General features: G+C 43.1%; 1 protein-coding gene across 4 annotated transcripts; it reads left to right on the top strand.

Moving 5' to 3' along the window:
• Positions 1-947: 947 nt before the first annotated feature.
• On the top strand, positions 948-13,372 carry brpf3a (bromodomain and PHD finger containing, 3a). Of its 4 annotated transcripts, none has more exons than XM_069145509.1 (13): positions 948-1,303; positions 3,197-4,723; positions 4,987-5,143; positions 6,619-6,747; positions 7,188-7,316; positions 7,417-7,729; positions 8,251-8,598; positions 8,959-9,513; positions 9,602-9,659; positions 10,450-10,538; positions 10,747-10,844; positions 11,339-11,493; positions 11,581-13,372. In XM_069145509.1, exons 2-13 carry the CDS (start codon positions 3,216-3,218, stop codon positions 11,762-11,764), a joined length of 3,723 nt encoding a protein of 1,240 aa, XP_069001610.1. In that variant the 5' UTR covers positions 948-1,303; positions 3,197-3,215; the 3' UTR covers positions 11,765-13,372. The 4 variants fall into 4 exon arrangements, with proteins under 4 accessions (XP_069001610.1, XP_069001601.1, XP_069001621.1 ...); XM_069145500.1 differs by having other exon boundaries at positions 6,616-6,747; XM_069145514.1 differs by having other exon boundaries at positions 949-1,303; positions 6,616-6,747; positions 10,771-10,844.
• Positions 13,373-14,386: the final 1,014 nt, after the last annotated feature.

Genomic DNA, 14,386 nt, shown 5'->3' with positions numbered 1-14,386 from the left:
GTTCAGCACAGTAGACCTTATTTTGTTTCACTTTGTTGTAATTTGTGTTCACCATTAACAACTACTATAGAAGGTTTGTAGGCTCTGCCCATTCCTGTAAACTTATGTAGGTTAGATATTCAAGCCATAATGGAAACATGTGCTCCGATAAAGGCTGAAAAACATAATATAGCTTTAAAAAAGTGAATACTTTCAATGTGTTTAGGCAGGAGGAACAGTTTTTGCAGAAACAGCTGACAAAAGTGTTCACTGGGTGTTTTATAGCTCCTGGAGAAAGTAGAGCCCATAAGAACTGAGTCAGACAGCGATCATCTCATCAGTATATGATTTGCACACTGAATTGGATTTTGCAGATTACAAAGGAAGTAATACATTTACCAAAAGCCAGCTGGCGTTCTATTGTAACTGAGCAACAGCATATATGATTATCTTGTCATTTGTAAGTGTATTTATTCCCAGCAGTAAATGTACTGAATTTAGTAAAAATCTTTGCTGGCTTTGGAAAGCTTCAAACCCATATCATTACTTTTCAAATCTTGCACCAACTGGTTAAAAAGATTCGCTGCAATATTTCTAATGGCATCACTTTTTGGCAACTCAGCTGGAGAAGGCCTAAAGAAATTGTGTGCATGATAAATGAAATTCAAAACCAGATGTGGGGTTTTCACACACACACACACACACACAAAAGAGTCAACATCACATATATTCAAAATAAAATAGTCTTCATATCTTTCCTAGAAAAGGTTTGTGAAGACGTCTGGTGGAGATGCAGATGAAGCCAGAAGGCGCGCAATAAATGTCCCGTTGTTTTTCTCCTCGGTTCGGTCTGTGATGAGCTTCTGACGCGGTCTGATGAATTCGCTTTATCGCGTCGACCAATCAGATATCGGTGCGCGTTGAGCGCGAGGCGAAGCGGAGCGTTTCGATTGGCTGAGGTGTTTTTTGTTTTTTTCTAAAGGGGCGTATTTTTTTTTCAAGCCATCTTGACTGAATATTTAGCCTCATCCAAGGTACATTAATTTGATATCTTCGGGATTTTGCGGTCCCCAAGATGTTAACCACCGTCGTTAGAAAGGTTTAAGCCACGCCAATGAAACCGGGTCGAGTTCATGTGTGTAGCCGGAGTCACGGCGGAGAAGCGAGGTGCTGAAAGATGACGCTGTCGCTCCTGAAATTACCGGCCAGCTAAGCTAACGGCTAGCATGTCCGCCTTCGGCGGGTCCAGCCTGTCACTAGCTGACATTTAGCTAGGTGCACTTTATTCTTGTTTGGCGCTGCGGAGGAGGACGACAGCACAAAGGTAAAAAAAAAAAAAAACAACCTCTGGTGTTTTCGGCATTTTACAGCATGACTCGGAAAAAAAAAAAAAAAAGCTGTAGTTTCGTCACACGAAATCCGTGTGCGTGTCTCACATCGGAGAGAGAGAGAGAGACAGAGGAGACAAGAGACCCGTCTTTCTGCAAGGGGTGTCTCCGGAGCACGAAGCAAAACCCGAAACGCTGCACATTTGCAGCGTCGTGATCTCATGTGTACATGCATATCAATTTACGCATTTAGGCACAGTACAATGCGTCTGCTCTCTGGTTGCTTTTGTTTGCATGGTGTAATTGGGCTGCTAATCGACTTGCAACGCGAGCGTCGTCTCCGCTGTCGTGCGCTTAAAATGGCTGACAGATGTTAGATACTCGGGTTGGTATTTAGCGCTTCTCAACCTAACTATGCACAGCAACAAGGGGGGGAGGAGTGGGAGGGGGGGGGAGGAGGAAAAAAAAAAAAAAAAAAAACACGGTGCGAACATTTGATTGGTCGCAGAGACCTGGTGCCCGTGTTGCTGACTCCTGATTGGACCAATGGAGAGACAGCTGAGTTACACCGCATGCGATGCGCGGCTGACTGGAGTTGTGTTTGTGATACAAGAGTGCTTGGAGGGTTAAAATGCTGTTATTTCAGAGTGCAGCCCCAGAGTTGACCCCTTTTACTCGGTGACTGTTTTGTCCAGGAATAAAGAACAGCACAGACATACTGATAGAATAAAAAATAAATACAACAACAAGGTTTTAGGACAACTTATTCACCAATTTGTTTGGATTATTAATGAATAAAAGAAAGCATTTTAGAAATTCTTGTTTACCACACTGTTTTTGTTTTTTTGGGATTCTTCTCTCACCCCAGGAATATACATTCAACAGCGTGAAAATTGCATACGGAGAACAAACATTCAGAGTTTTCCCTACCACTATAACACCTAAGGGCCACAACCAAGTGGGTTTTTTTCCCATAGCATTTCAGCCAAATAAACAGAAAAATACTCATTTGAGTGCTGCCTGAGAAAATGTGAGGAAATTGCAGTTAAAATGAATTCGCTATAAGCTTTGCTTTACCAATGTTTTGTTATTATTTTCTTCCTATGGGACACAATGTGTTTTTTTTTTTTATAAATATTGTACTTATGATATTCAACAATTATGTGAAAATGCATAGTTTTCGACAATCCCTCTTACCCTGTGACCAGTGGAAAACCCTGCACATTTGGAGCCACATGTGGGACAGCTTTTTGTCAATTTTTAAACGATGGTATATTGACCAGTCCATGAGGGAGTAATTGGAGACATTTTCTAATATTTTCATGGTATTACTTAAGTAGTTTTTCTGTTGAAATGGCACAATAAGAGTACCTACAGCGATGGCTAATATTGATTTGAAATGTAGCATTTATGGTTGCACCCACGGCCTGATAACCTTGATATTAAATTAGTTATGTACAACAAATATTTTACGGTAGCACCCAATACAGTTGAAGTGCACCGTAACTTACTTTGACAAAAGTAAAATATTTGTAGGAAGTAAGGCACCAAAATCACCTTTAACATTTGACTTTTCTGATTAATATGTAAAATAAACCTTTGACATACACTAGACAGAGTTTGAATTAAAAAAAAAATTGCAAGTATTTTTTCAGATGATTTACTATGCTTGAATTTTTACATTCGATCAATGTGACACTCGTTAACAAACATTGCAGACCCCATTGTCCCTATCCAAGCCTTTATATCTTTCTCATACTTTTCCATATGAATATACAGCAGCTATAGTAAATCTTTGTAGATAATTAATTACACAAAGTAGAAAACAGTATTGACACAGAAGCTTGAGTCATTGCATCAAACATGATTTCCTCCTTTCTATCCGTTAGGAAGCTGGCGTAAACTCCCATGCGGAAGGTGAGGAAGTGGGAATGCGAGACAGTTGTTAGCGGACTCAACATGGGTAGGGGTCGAGGCAGAGGCAGAGGAAGGGGCAGGGGATCGTCTGGCCAGTTGCGGCCCCCCTCGCCTTACAGACTGCAGCTCTCCCCATCCAGGGAGACTTTGACGTACGCCCAGGCCCAGAAAATAGTGGAAGTGGACCTAGAAGGGAGGCTCCATCGGATTAACATCTCAGATCCTCTGCCGGTTATTACGGAAGACGAGATGATGGCCCAGGACATTGCTGAGTGCAACAGTAACAAGGAGAACAGCGAGCAGACACAGAATAAAAGCAAATCGTGGAGGAAGCCCTCAAACAGTAAAACCAGGAGGAGTGTTAAAAATACATCTCACCAGAACCAAAGGTCTGGCTCCCATCAGCACACGGGATCTACTCATTCCTTCCAGCACCCGGCCCACCAAAGTCCTCTGCCTGAGCCCACCTTCCGCGTGCTGAGTTCAGTTTCCCCTTCGGAGGCGCCTCCTCTTCCAGTAGCCTACTACCGCTATATAGAAAAGTCCGGGGAGGAGCAGGACAGTGTGGCCGAGTACGACATGGACGAGGAGGACTTGGCCTGGCTGGAGATGGTGAACCAAAAGAGGGTGACTGACGGCCATGCCTCTGTATCTCCGGACACTTTTGAGCTGCTGATCGACCGCCTTGAGAGGGAGTCCATCTTAGAGTCCCGCAGCCAGGCTCTGTCCCAGAGTGCCGTGGACGAGGACGCCTTCTGCTGCGTCTGTCTGGATGATGAATGTCTGAACAGTAACGTCATCCTGTTCTGTGACATCTGCAACCTGGCCGTCCACCAGGAGTGTTACGGCGTGCCCTACGTACCTGAGGGCCAGTGGCTGTGCCGCTGCTGCCTGCAGTCCCCTTCCCGCCCTGTAGACTGTGTGCTCTGTCCCAACCGAGGAGGTGCCTTCAAACAGACAAGTGATGGACGTTGGGCTCATGTTGTCTGTGCCATATGGATCCCAGAGGTTTGCTTTGCCAACACTGTGTTCTTGGAGCCCGTCGAGGGGGTGAAGAACATCCCCCCCGCTCGCTGGAAGCTAACCTGCTACCTGTGCAAGCAGAAAGGCAGGGGTGCGTCTATTCAGTGCCACAAAGCCAACTGTTACAGGGCTTTTCACGTCACTTGCGCCCAGAAGGCCGGCTTGTTTATGAAGATCGATCCAGTCCGGGAGATGGGTGTCAACGGCACCACCTTCTCTGTGAAGAAGACTGCTTTCTGTGAACATCACTCTCCTGTTGGGTCTAGGCGGGACGGGTCTGGAGATGAGTCGGTGGAAGGGAGGCTCGTGGGGGGCAGGGGTAATCGGGGTCAAAGGTCATACACTCAAAGTCCCCCCTCGCCACCAAGCAAGAAGGCTACCAAAGGCCAAAAAAAGAAGAATACAAAAGGGTCTGGTGGGTCGACACGTCGCTCCACCGTTCCTGTGCTGCTTGTGCCTCAGATCCCGTCTCACAGGTGTGACATTTGCATATTGTTAAAATTTGCATGCCCTGTTTTTGCTGTTGTCTGTGTTGCATTAAAGTTGTCATTGATATTCCTCCATCCAAAGAGAACCCTTTTGCCATCTTGCATCGGTTCTGATCCAGTGAATTTTACAGGCAATCGTTGATATTTTAAATGACCTTATCGTAAAGCCACACAACGTGGTGGTGTTATTATAACTACTGCTATCCCCCACACAGGTTTCAATCTTTAACTGTTGCGTTGTATCTCGACAGGCTGAACAAGATCTGCACAGGAGTTGAAGTCCAGAGGAAGAATCAGTTCATGCAGAGGCTTCATAACTACTGGTTACTGAAACGACAGTCACGAAATGGGATGCCTTTAATCCGCCGACTCCATTCCCATCTACAGGCCCACAGGATTGCAGAACAGGTGAGGAGAGATATTATCTACAGCACTGGTTCTCAACTGGCGAGTGGGGGCCCAAAAGTGGGTCGCTGGGTCATTTTGAGTAGGTTGCAGATGGTTTAAGTGAAATAAAAAAAAAAATTGGGGGGGGGGGGGTCAAACATTTATTTAGACTTCTACAGAAATTCATGCAGCCATAGTGTAATGTTATAAGGCAATTAAACCCTCTCATTTACATTTTACTGTCATGATAAGACTGTAAATAGAGTATGAGGCCTTCAGAGAACCAGTCTGCTCTAAGCGGTGTAAGCCAAGTCACCGGAACCAAACCACTACACACCTTGTTTGTATCCTCACGTGCTGAAATCATACATAAAAGCAGACGTCACACTTTGGGATGGCTGATTAAGATGGACGGCAAAATCCACACAACCCTTCGGGCTGCATCTACGCCTAACCAGGCAACATGGTAATAACGGCCATCCACTTATTAATTTGAATGGAGCGTTGAGGCCACATGGGGTGCAGACAAAAAGCGCCCGTGCCAAAAGGTTGAAGGATAAACTTTTGCCAAAACCCCAACCGACATCACACTAATCACGTAAGCCAGCGATCAGACAGCATTTCACTGTTTATCAAGCAAAGTGGGGAGGTAGAAGAGAGACTGACGTAATGACCTGTGTTGAGCTGTACAACATTTCCATGAGGGAGCACATGACGTTAACTGGCAACCATGATGGCATACAAATAGGTCACGACACACCCACACCTCCGCAACCTCAAAGGTAGGTGCCACAGTCTTACGGTTCTAGCAGTGGACGTCCTGCTGCCGTGGAGGCGAATATTGGACTTTAAGTTATTGCCCAATCATTTAGGTTGTCAGGTGAAAGTGCCGGTAATAAAGATTTATCCACAGTTGTTTAAATATAATTCATTACAGAATTCCCTTTTATCATTTTAAACGCCAGGAAGAAGAGATGTCCACACACAATATATCACTTTATACTACATAGGTCTAGAATAAAGTGATGTCCTGCGTGGATCTAAGTAAATCTCTTTTACTGAGTTTGCGCTTATTACTTATCTAGTCCAGCTGGGTGGAGCGGTGGTTTTCCTCCATTGTTTTAAAAGGCAACCTATAAAAAAAAGTATGCAGATTGCAGATGCAATTGTGTATTTTGTGCAAATGAAATAATTTTGTGTGAAATTTTGCCAATCTTTTGTTTTTTTGTAACTAGCTTCGTAACAAAATATTTTTGACTTGTGACTTGACAGTTATTGGGTTTTTTGGGTCTTTTTTTGTTGGAAAACTGAGTGACAGATTGAATGAATCTTGCAATAAGAGCCTGGCATCGTCCTCAAACTGACCCAGGAGCAAACCTGGGTCTCTGAGCCCATAATACTTCCTCACTGCCGCAGAAATATCTTGCAGCAGACATTAATTCTGGATTTTAAAGCTGCACCAGAAGTCTGACATCTTTTTCTTTCGTGTTTAGAAGGAGCCTGATGAGAAGCTGAGCGCTGCAAGAGAGGAGCTACGATACTGGCAAAAGTTGAGACAAGACCTGGAAAGAGCCCGGCTATTGGTGGAACTCATCCGCAAGAGAGAGAGGCTAAAGAGAGAACAGGTGCTTTAAAGAGGAGGTCTGAGGCATGTTAGAGCTGTAACAACGGTGAAAACCCTCTGCAACATCTGTGATAATCAGTTAATCGATCAATTCATTTTTCATGTGAAATTGTCCAAAATCCAGCTTCTTGAGTGTAAATATCATTGGATTATTTTGTAGTGGTCTATGATTTGAGAAATTTTTTAAAGTTTTGGTCAGAAAAAACAAACATATAATGTCTGAAAAATTGGGATGGGCATTTGTTTTTACTATTTTTGACATTTCATAGACCAAAAGATTCATGATTCAAATGAGATAATCAGTTGTGAATTGATAATGAAATAATAGTTTGAGGCACCCTTTATCTCGGCTCTCTGCAGCATTTGTCATTCATTTGAACTTTGTGCAGTGACCATGTATTTCCTCTCTCTCCCCTGTGTGTTTACCATCATCACTCTCAGATGAAAATTCAGCAGGCTGCTCTTGAGCTGAAGTTGACCCCTGCGTTGATGCTTCTGCGATCCACCTTGGAGCAACTACAAGAGAAGGACATGGCCAAAATCTTCTCTCAGCCTGTAAACCTATCAGAGGTTGGTGCAGTCAGAAAACCGTCTGTAATACATTCAGCAGCATGGTTGCCGTTGCTTTACTGTGACTCAGCTGACATTCTTATTTTTATGATTTACTGAGGTCCCAGATTACCTGGAGTTTATTTCCCAACCCATGGACTTCTCCACCATGTTCACTAAACTGGAGGGACATGCCTATTGCTCCATTGCGGACCTAGAGAAGGACTTTGACCTCATGATCTCCAACTGCCTCAAGTACAACTCCAAGGACACCATGTTCCACAGAGCAGCCTTACAACTGCGGGAGGTGGGGGGAGCCATTCTGCGTCATGCCCACAGGCAGTCTCAGAGCATCGGCCTGGACCCCAGCACTGGCATGCACCTGCCAGAGGCTCCGAACAAACACGGCTTCTACCACTGTACGTGGGATGACGGTGAGTTGAGAGTACGAGAACTACGTATTGTGACAGCACAGGTGGGAAACTAGTGTTATATTTTTGTTGTTGTTGTTGTTTTTGAGGTGCCAGGGGAAAACCCTGACAAAAGTTAGTCTTAGTCACACACAACAAATATTAAGCTACACAATGTATGCGCTAATTTTAGACACAATACTTACACAACCGCAAAGAAAACCCTCTGTATAATCAACCAGCATATAAGTTTTACTTTCAAAAACCTTATGACTTTCCATTCACCCGGAGGCATGGGAGAGCACTTGTAACGCTGTTTAATGTCGTAATGAATAGACTCGATGATCGGGAAGAAGAGTGAGGAGGTTTATGATGACAATTTTTTAGAGCGATCATAAATCAGAAGGGTGGGTGAGCTGGGTCTTAACCGTTTCGCTAAAATGTGTTTCATGACCATAACCCACAAGCTGCACTTGGTTATCTGGCTTTCTTTTTTCTTCTTTTTTTATTTTCTCCTCCTTTTTGTTTTCTCTCAATCAATGCAGTCGACTCACTCCTGGACCCCAACAACAGGCTGCACTTAACCACAGATGAGCAGCTGAAGGCCTTACTGGATAAACTGGACGTGGTCACATCCATGCGCACCAGCGGTGGCCGCACCAAACGCATTAGGTTGCTGCGCCGAGAGATCAACACTCTGAATCAGAAGGTGAACCAGCAGCAGCAAAATGCCCAGCCCGTAAATGGTAATGACAAAGAGGCCAAAGGAAAGGAAGACGAAGAAGAGGGGGAGGAAGATGCGGACAAGGACAAGGAGAAGGAAAAGAAGAAGAAAAAGGATAAGACAAATGTGGATAATGGACCTTTGACAGCGGTGTCTAACTCTGGAACAGGTATAGTTTTACTCTGTATTATTTGTTTTATGCCATTTGGTTTTATGACATTCTTAATACACTGTTAAGTTATTTAAGTTATGGTACTGTTAATACATGATCAGTTAATCTGATAATTGGTTATTTTTTTTATTGTTTCGTCTACAACACGTCGAATAGGAGCATTTCCTAATACCATGCCTGCAAAGACATTTGGTTTACTTTGGTTGACTTTTGATATATTTAAAAAAAAAAAAAAAATGTAAATGCCACTACCAGTGAAATGTCTGAAGATATTAAGTTATAAATTACTTCTAAGGTTAATCGAAATTTGGTTTCAGCTGTTTTCATGATCCTGAAATAAATTTGTCTTTGATCCAGATGACTCTCCACCCGTGCTGGAGCTTACCTGCCCTGTATCGTCGCCACTCCCAGGAGATGCCCCTCTGGAGCCCCCAGTCCTGGGCATTGTAACGGGAGGGCGAAGGTCCCCCGGGCGCTCCTACAAACGTCAGAGGTCGTCACGCAGTGGAAGCAAAAGCCATGGTGAAGACGAGGCGGAAGTCGGAGAAACGCCATCTTCCCAACCAGAGGCTGTTCATGAGGTCACACCACTGGGCACACCCCCGACTCTGCCTTTGGTTGGAGTCGGTCGTCGCACATCCGTTTTGTTTAAGAAAGCTAAGAATGGGGCACGGGTTGCCAAAAGCAAATCCCCCCCACAGCAGAACGGGAAATCCTCTGAGGATAAAACCAATGGGTTGGATAGCACCCCTGGCAGCCCAAATTCACCCAATGTAAACAACATCACCACTTTACCTCCGACTCCAAACGCCTCCCCCACCCCTCCCTCTCCTTCCTCACACCACCTGAGGTCCAGAGGCCCCAGCTCAGAAAGTGAAGCAGTCAAACTGCCTCCACTACCCACAGAAGAAGGTAAGGACAGAACAGATTGCAGCACTGCAGACATTCGACTGTCCCGTCCGGTCCATATTTGTCACCATTTCATTTGTGGTTTTGCTAGGCCTGACAAATGGAAAGCACTCCCCTGCGGACCACGATGATGACGACCCAAACCTAAGGTGAGTGCAGGGTCACAGACGCAATGGACCCTCATGCAAAAACAACTCGCACAAACAGACTTTAGTGGCATGTACGAGCAATGTCAGGGAATTAGTGCTATTCACATTCACACATTTTCTCATCCAAATTTACAAGCAGCCATCCCTGTTAAAAGTCATGTTTGTTTGACTTACGAAGACTTCATTAAATTAACAACAAATGCTGTGTAAAACAAACCCGATGCGAAACAATTTTTGCATTTATAGATCATATTTCTGCGCAACAACTTCTGCATTTCAGTAGTTGCTAGAAAAATGTTTGTCGCTCCAACAGCTGCAGACAGATATTGTCCGGTACCATCATCTGTGGTACCAACAGTATAACATCACCTATTGTGTGTTATAGTGTTCTCTCGTCCAATATCTCCGTTATTGTCGCTTCCCCAGCTGACACTGCTAAATTTGCCTTTATGTCTGCAGCAGCAGATTTTGAAGTTCGGCTGTGTGAAAGTCTTCTTTTTTATTCTTTGGAACAAACAGCCTTATATAGCAACTTTAGACGCAAATGAAACCTCACAAACATGCTTCTTCTCATGATAAGGTTGTATTTATCAGCCTTAAATGACCAACTTAAACATTTGTACAATCAAGCCTTGAAGACAAAAAGTTCATTTAGAATAAGAATATGCAAATGCTCCTTTGTGGCTGATTGTTTTTGAAATTATTAGGCACTGAATTGTAGCTTTTATATCGCTTTTAAATTGTACTTAAACTGAAAAATGACCCACCTCTTGCTTTTCTCACCTCTCAGCTGTGGTGCCTCCCCTCCCAAACGTAGTCGGGGTAAACCTGCTTTGGCTAAAGTTCCTAGCAGTGAGAATGGAGACATCTCTGGGTCTGGTGTGTATCATGACAAGGCAATCAAAATACAATTAAATGCCTCTTTTTTTTTTGTGTGTGTTTACTTGAAGCATAATGTAAGAATTTGCACACAAAAAACAAACATGTAGTTGTCATGAGCAATATAGTTCCATAAAATTCTCAGTTTGGGCTCAGGAGCTGTCATGAATAGAAATTCATTGAATATATTGGAATATCCTGTTCACAGGAAAGTCTACACTTCTGTCTTTAGATAGTGAGACCCAGCTTGCACCACTGGACCTTGTTTGGGCCAAATCCAGAGGATATCCATCATACCCAGCAATGGTGAGAATGTATTTGATCTTACGGTTTACGGTGGACATACTCAGATTTCAGAGCAAGCATTAAGAAGAAGGTCAGTGTTTCCCCACACATAAACCTTACTTGGGCCGGCACTCGGGAGTATATTTGCCGACCCATTTTAATACTTTTTTTTTTTTTTTTTTTGGAACTGTCGGATAGAACGACGCCATCCGCGATCAATTTCTAGCGGACAATCTCCCCTCGCTCTTCGTCCGAGTGAAGCGTGAGAGCAGAGCAGAGGTAGACTGTCAATGACAGCAAAACACAGTAGAGACTCGCACACTGAGCTGTAAATTGTAACTTCAGAAATGCTCTCCCTCTCTAATCTGAATGAGTCTCTGCATTAACATCAGTCACCCCCTCCCCCCCTACCCCCACCCCACCTACCACTACAAGGAAATCCTCAACCTGTGGGAAAACCACAGGAAGAGAATAATTATTCGATGCACTGTAGCTGACAAAATGATTTGTTCCAGATTGTTGATCCATACATGCCCCAAGAAGGACTTCTCCACAACGGCATCCCCATTCCAGTGCCTCCTGTGGAGGTGCTCAAACTGGGTGAATGGGGAAAATCAGAAGAGGGCGAAAAGCTTTTCTTGGTGCTTTTCTTCGACACCAAGAGAACATGGTAAGGTTCAGACAGGACGGAGAGCAATTTTAAATCCGTTTGCCAGTAGTCTTGGTCACTTTGAAAATGGTCTCTCTTGGTTTTCAGGCAATGGCTCCCTCGCAACAAACTGCTGCTGCTGGGTATGGATGACACAATAGATAAACTGCGCTTAATGGAAGGCAAGAAACCCAGCGTTCGCAAGTCTGTACACACTGCATATGATCGGGCTATGGTGCATTTAAATCACGTGAGAAGAAATCTTAACTTCACTCCCTCTAATTTTATATAAATTTGATTTGAAAGATTTGATCATCTTAAACAAGCTGCCTGGTTAAACGTATAGAAGCTTATTCAATGCTCTTAAAAAAAAAAAATATGGGAAAGTAAAACAAAGGATTACATTTCCAACAGTTGATGGTATTTGAAGGTTTTCTGAGTAAGACTGTTGCTCGCAATTTTAAAATGGAAGAAACGAAGTGCTTAAAGACTTTCATAAATTCATTTTTTTCATTTATTTCTGTAATTTTTAAAAGTTTTACACAACCACTGTCGCTATATGTTCAGAGAGTTTTTATTTTTGGCCAAAGTGAGTCAAGACTTTAGTGAAAATGTGTAATTATTTAATCGTCAAAGGGAGTGTCTTGATTCAAAACATATTTACATTGTATTTGCCATAAAAATGTCACTGTGTATAATGAAGTATGAAAGTCCCACTTAACGTTCACGTCATATCTGGACTCTACGGAAGTTTGGCTCGGACAGCCGCGGACAAACATTTGCATTTTTGCCTTCAAAAGCTTGTTGTAAGATGGAATCAATATACAGTATTGAATATTCCTTTTGGGCCATATCGCCCACCCTTAATTCCAGGGATTACATCAAACCTGTTACTTCCATCTAATTTAAAACTCAGCCCCAAATGGAGCATAACTGTCTCTACATTTGAATGGTTTGGGCGAGGTTTGCATTTATTTAACAATTCTGAGAATTGCTCAGTAGATACAACATAAGTGTTAAAGAATGTTTTTTTGTTTTTTTTTTCCAAACGGCTGCCAGTGCAAACATCCTTGAACTTTTAGTCCACCTATGACGTGTCGCTGGTGAGACTCCAGAGATGTTTAATTATTTTTCCATATTGTGAAACTGTAATATGTAACTAGAATGTCGGAGTACCCGGTGCAGCTACCCGGTTTTATGAGATGTGAAGCCACTACGGAGGTAAAGAGAATTTTTAAGACAAAGTCTACTGCGGTCAGTCACTGAAGAATCTGCAAGCTTGGCTGAAAAGATTTGAAAAGCACAAACGGTCTGTTCTAACAAACTTGTCGGGTTGGTGCCTCCGGGAGCCATATGTGTGGCAAAACCTGTGTGTGTGTGTGTGTGTGTGTGTGTGTGTGTGTGTGTGTGTGTGCGTGTGTGTGCGTGCGCGCGTGTACAGCTTATACACATATGTATACAACCTAAGTGTAGTAAAAGTGCATGTGTATAGTTTTGTAAATATGTAAATGTATGTTTATATTGGCTTACATGAAGTAATTTAAGGAATGCAAAAATCAAGTTTAGATTTTAATTTATAATTTGTGGCAGTCGAGAGTGTTATTTAAAAAGTAAAATATTGAAAAAGATGTACGTACGATGCTAAGTAGATCTTTGTAACAGTGATGGTATTCGGAACATATTCTCTAGAAAAGAGGAGGCACAAGACCCTTTTCTCTGTAGGCAGCAGTGGCCGTTATCGCCTATGAGTTTTGTTTTGTTTTTGTTTTTCCTCTGTGGCACAGGAGATTTTTTTTTTTTTTTTTTTTTTTTTGATCTTGTCATTTCAGTTGTACTGCAAGATCTATAATCTGCCTGAGACAATATTTTCTCACACAAGAATAAATGCTGTTTGAAACAAGTGCATGTTGCGCCGTGTTTTTAAGAAAAGATATGAAAGTGATTTCACATCAACCGACATGTATGTTAACGATACATCTGTAATAAGCCAATGTCAACCAATAAAATTGTCCGGACGATATATATATAAAAAAAAAAAAGATGGATTAATAAGTAACAAGATTGTTCCTGTTGTGCGCAAATGATACGTGCACGGAGCAGCCGGAAGCTATAACTATAATGGGTACGTAAATTTCGTGGCTTCATCAAAATCAGCCCCGCCCCCCCGCGTTACACATTATTTTGCGAGCAGGGGTCCGGGTACGTCTGTGATGTTTTAACACGCGTGAAACTTGAGCAGCATCAAAGTTTGTGATTTTTTTTTTTATTTTTGGGGGGGGAGGGGTGTTGGGGGGGGGGGGGACAGGAAAAAAAGTTCCGGGGAAACAAAAAAAAAGTTCCGGGGAGCCAAATCCAGCGAGAAACTAGTGTGCATTTTCAACGCATTGTCATTTTGGAGAACCAACATGGCACGGTGCCACAGTTCCAAGTCATCTGCACTGAACGTTTTCCGTCACGCGCCTCACAACATCACAGTAGAACTCGCTGTTTTGACCGTCAGAGCGCGGAGGACAAAATCACGGCGCACCACCACCCTGCGGATGCCAAAAAAACAACAACAACAACAACAACAAAAAAACCACCAAGTTGGGCGCGTGACTTGATGTCTGGGACGGGGACTTTCTGCTCTTTGGAAATGCGAATGTGACTCAAAACACTTCCGTGCGCGTCCCGGTGTATTTTAAGGGCCTCCGTTACCATCTTCCAAAACAGAAAATCCCCATGCGTGTCATGCGTCATGTGCATGGGAAAAAAAAAAAAAAAAAAAATCGCAGACGCGACAGACACAGCGCCCACAAAAAAAAAAACTTGCGTAACTCGGGCTCTGATTTTGATCAAGCCGTGAAATTTGTAACGCTCGCTCATGATGGCTGTACCTTCCTCCTGGTCCGTATTTGTGGCCTTTTAAAGGCTC

This window comes from Embiotoca jacksoni, unplaced genomic scaffold (assembly GCF_022577435.1).
Source record: "Embiotoca jacksoni isolate LCO1_2020_lvr unplaced genomic scaffold, fEmbJac1.0.p SCAF_1, whole genome shotgun sequence".
In the NCBI taxonomy this organism is placed as follows: domain Eukaryota; kingdom Metazoa; phylum Chordata; class Actinopteri; family Embiotocidae; genus Embiotoca; species Embiotoca jacksoni.
The sequence above is the reverse complement of the archived record's forward strand: the minus strand, read 5'-3'. Positions and strand labels throughout refer to the sequence as shown.

Coding starts and splice junctions, on each gene's coding strand:
- brpf3a (XM_069145500.1), top strand. CDS start 3,216: ATGCGGAAGGTGAGGAAGTGGGAATGCGAGACAGTTGTTAGCGGACTC. Junction 6,748..7,187: donor AGAGGCTAAAGAGAGAACAG/GTGCTTTAAAGA, acceptor CATCACTCTCAG/ATGAAAATTCAGCAGGCTGC. Junction 9,514..9,601: donor TCCACTACCCACAGAAGAAG/GTAAGGACAGAA, acceptor TGGTTTTGCTAG/GCCTGACAAATGGAAAGCAC.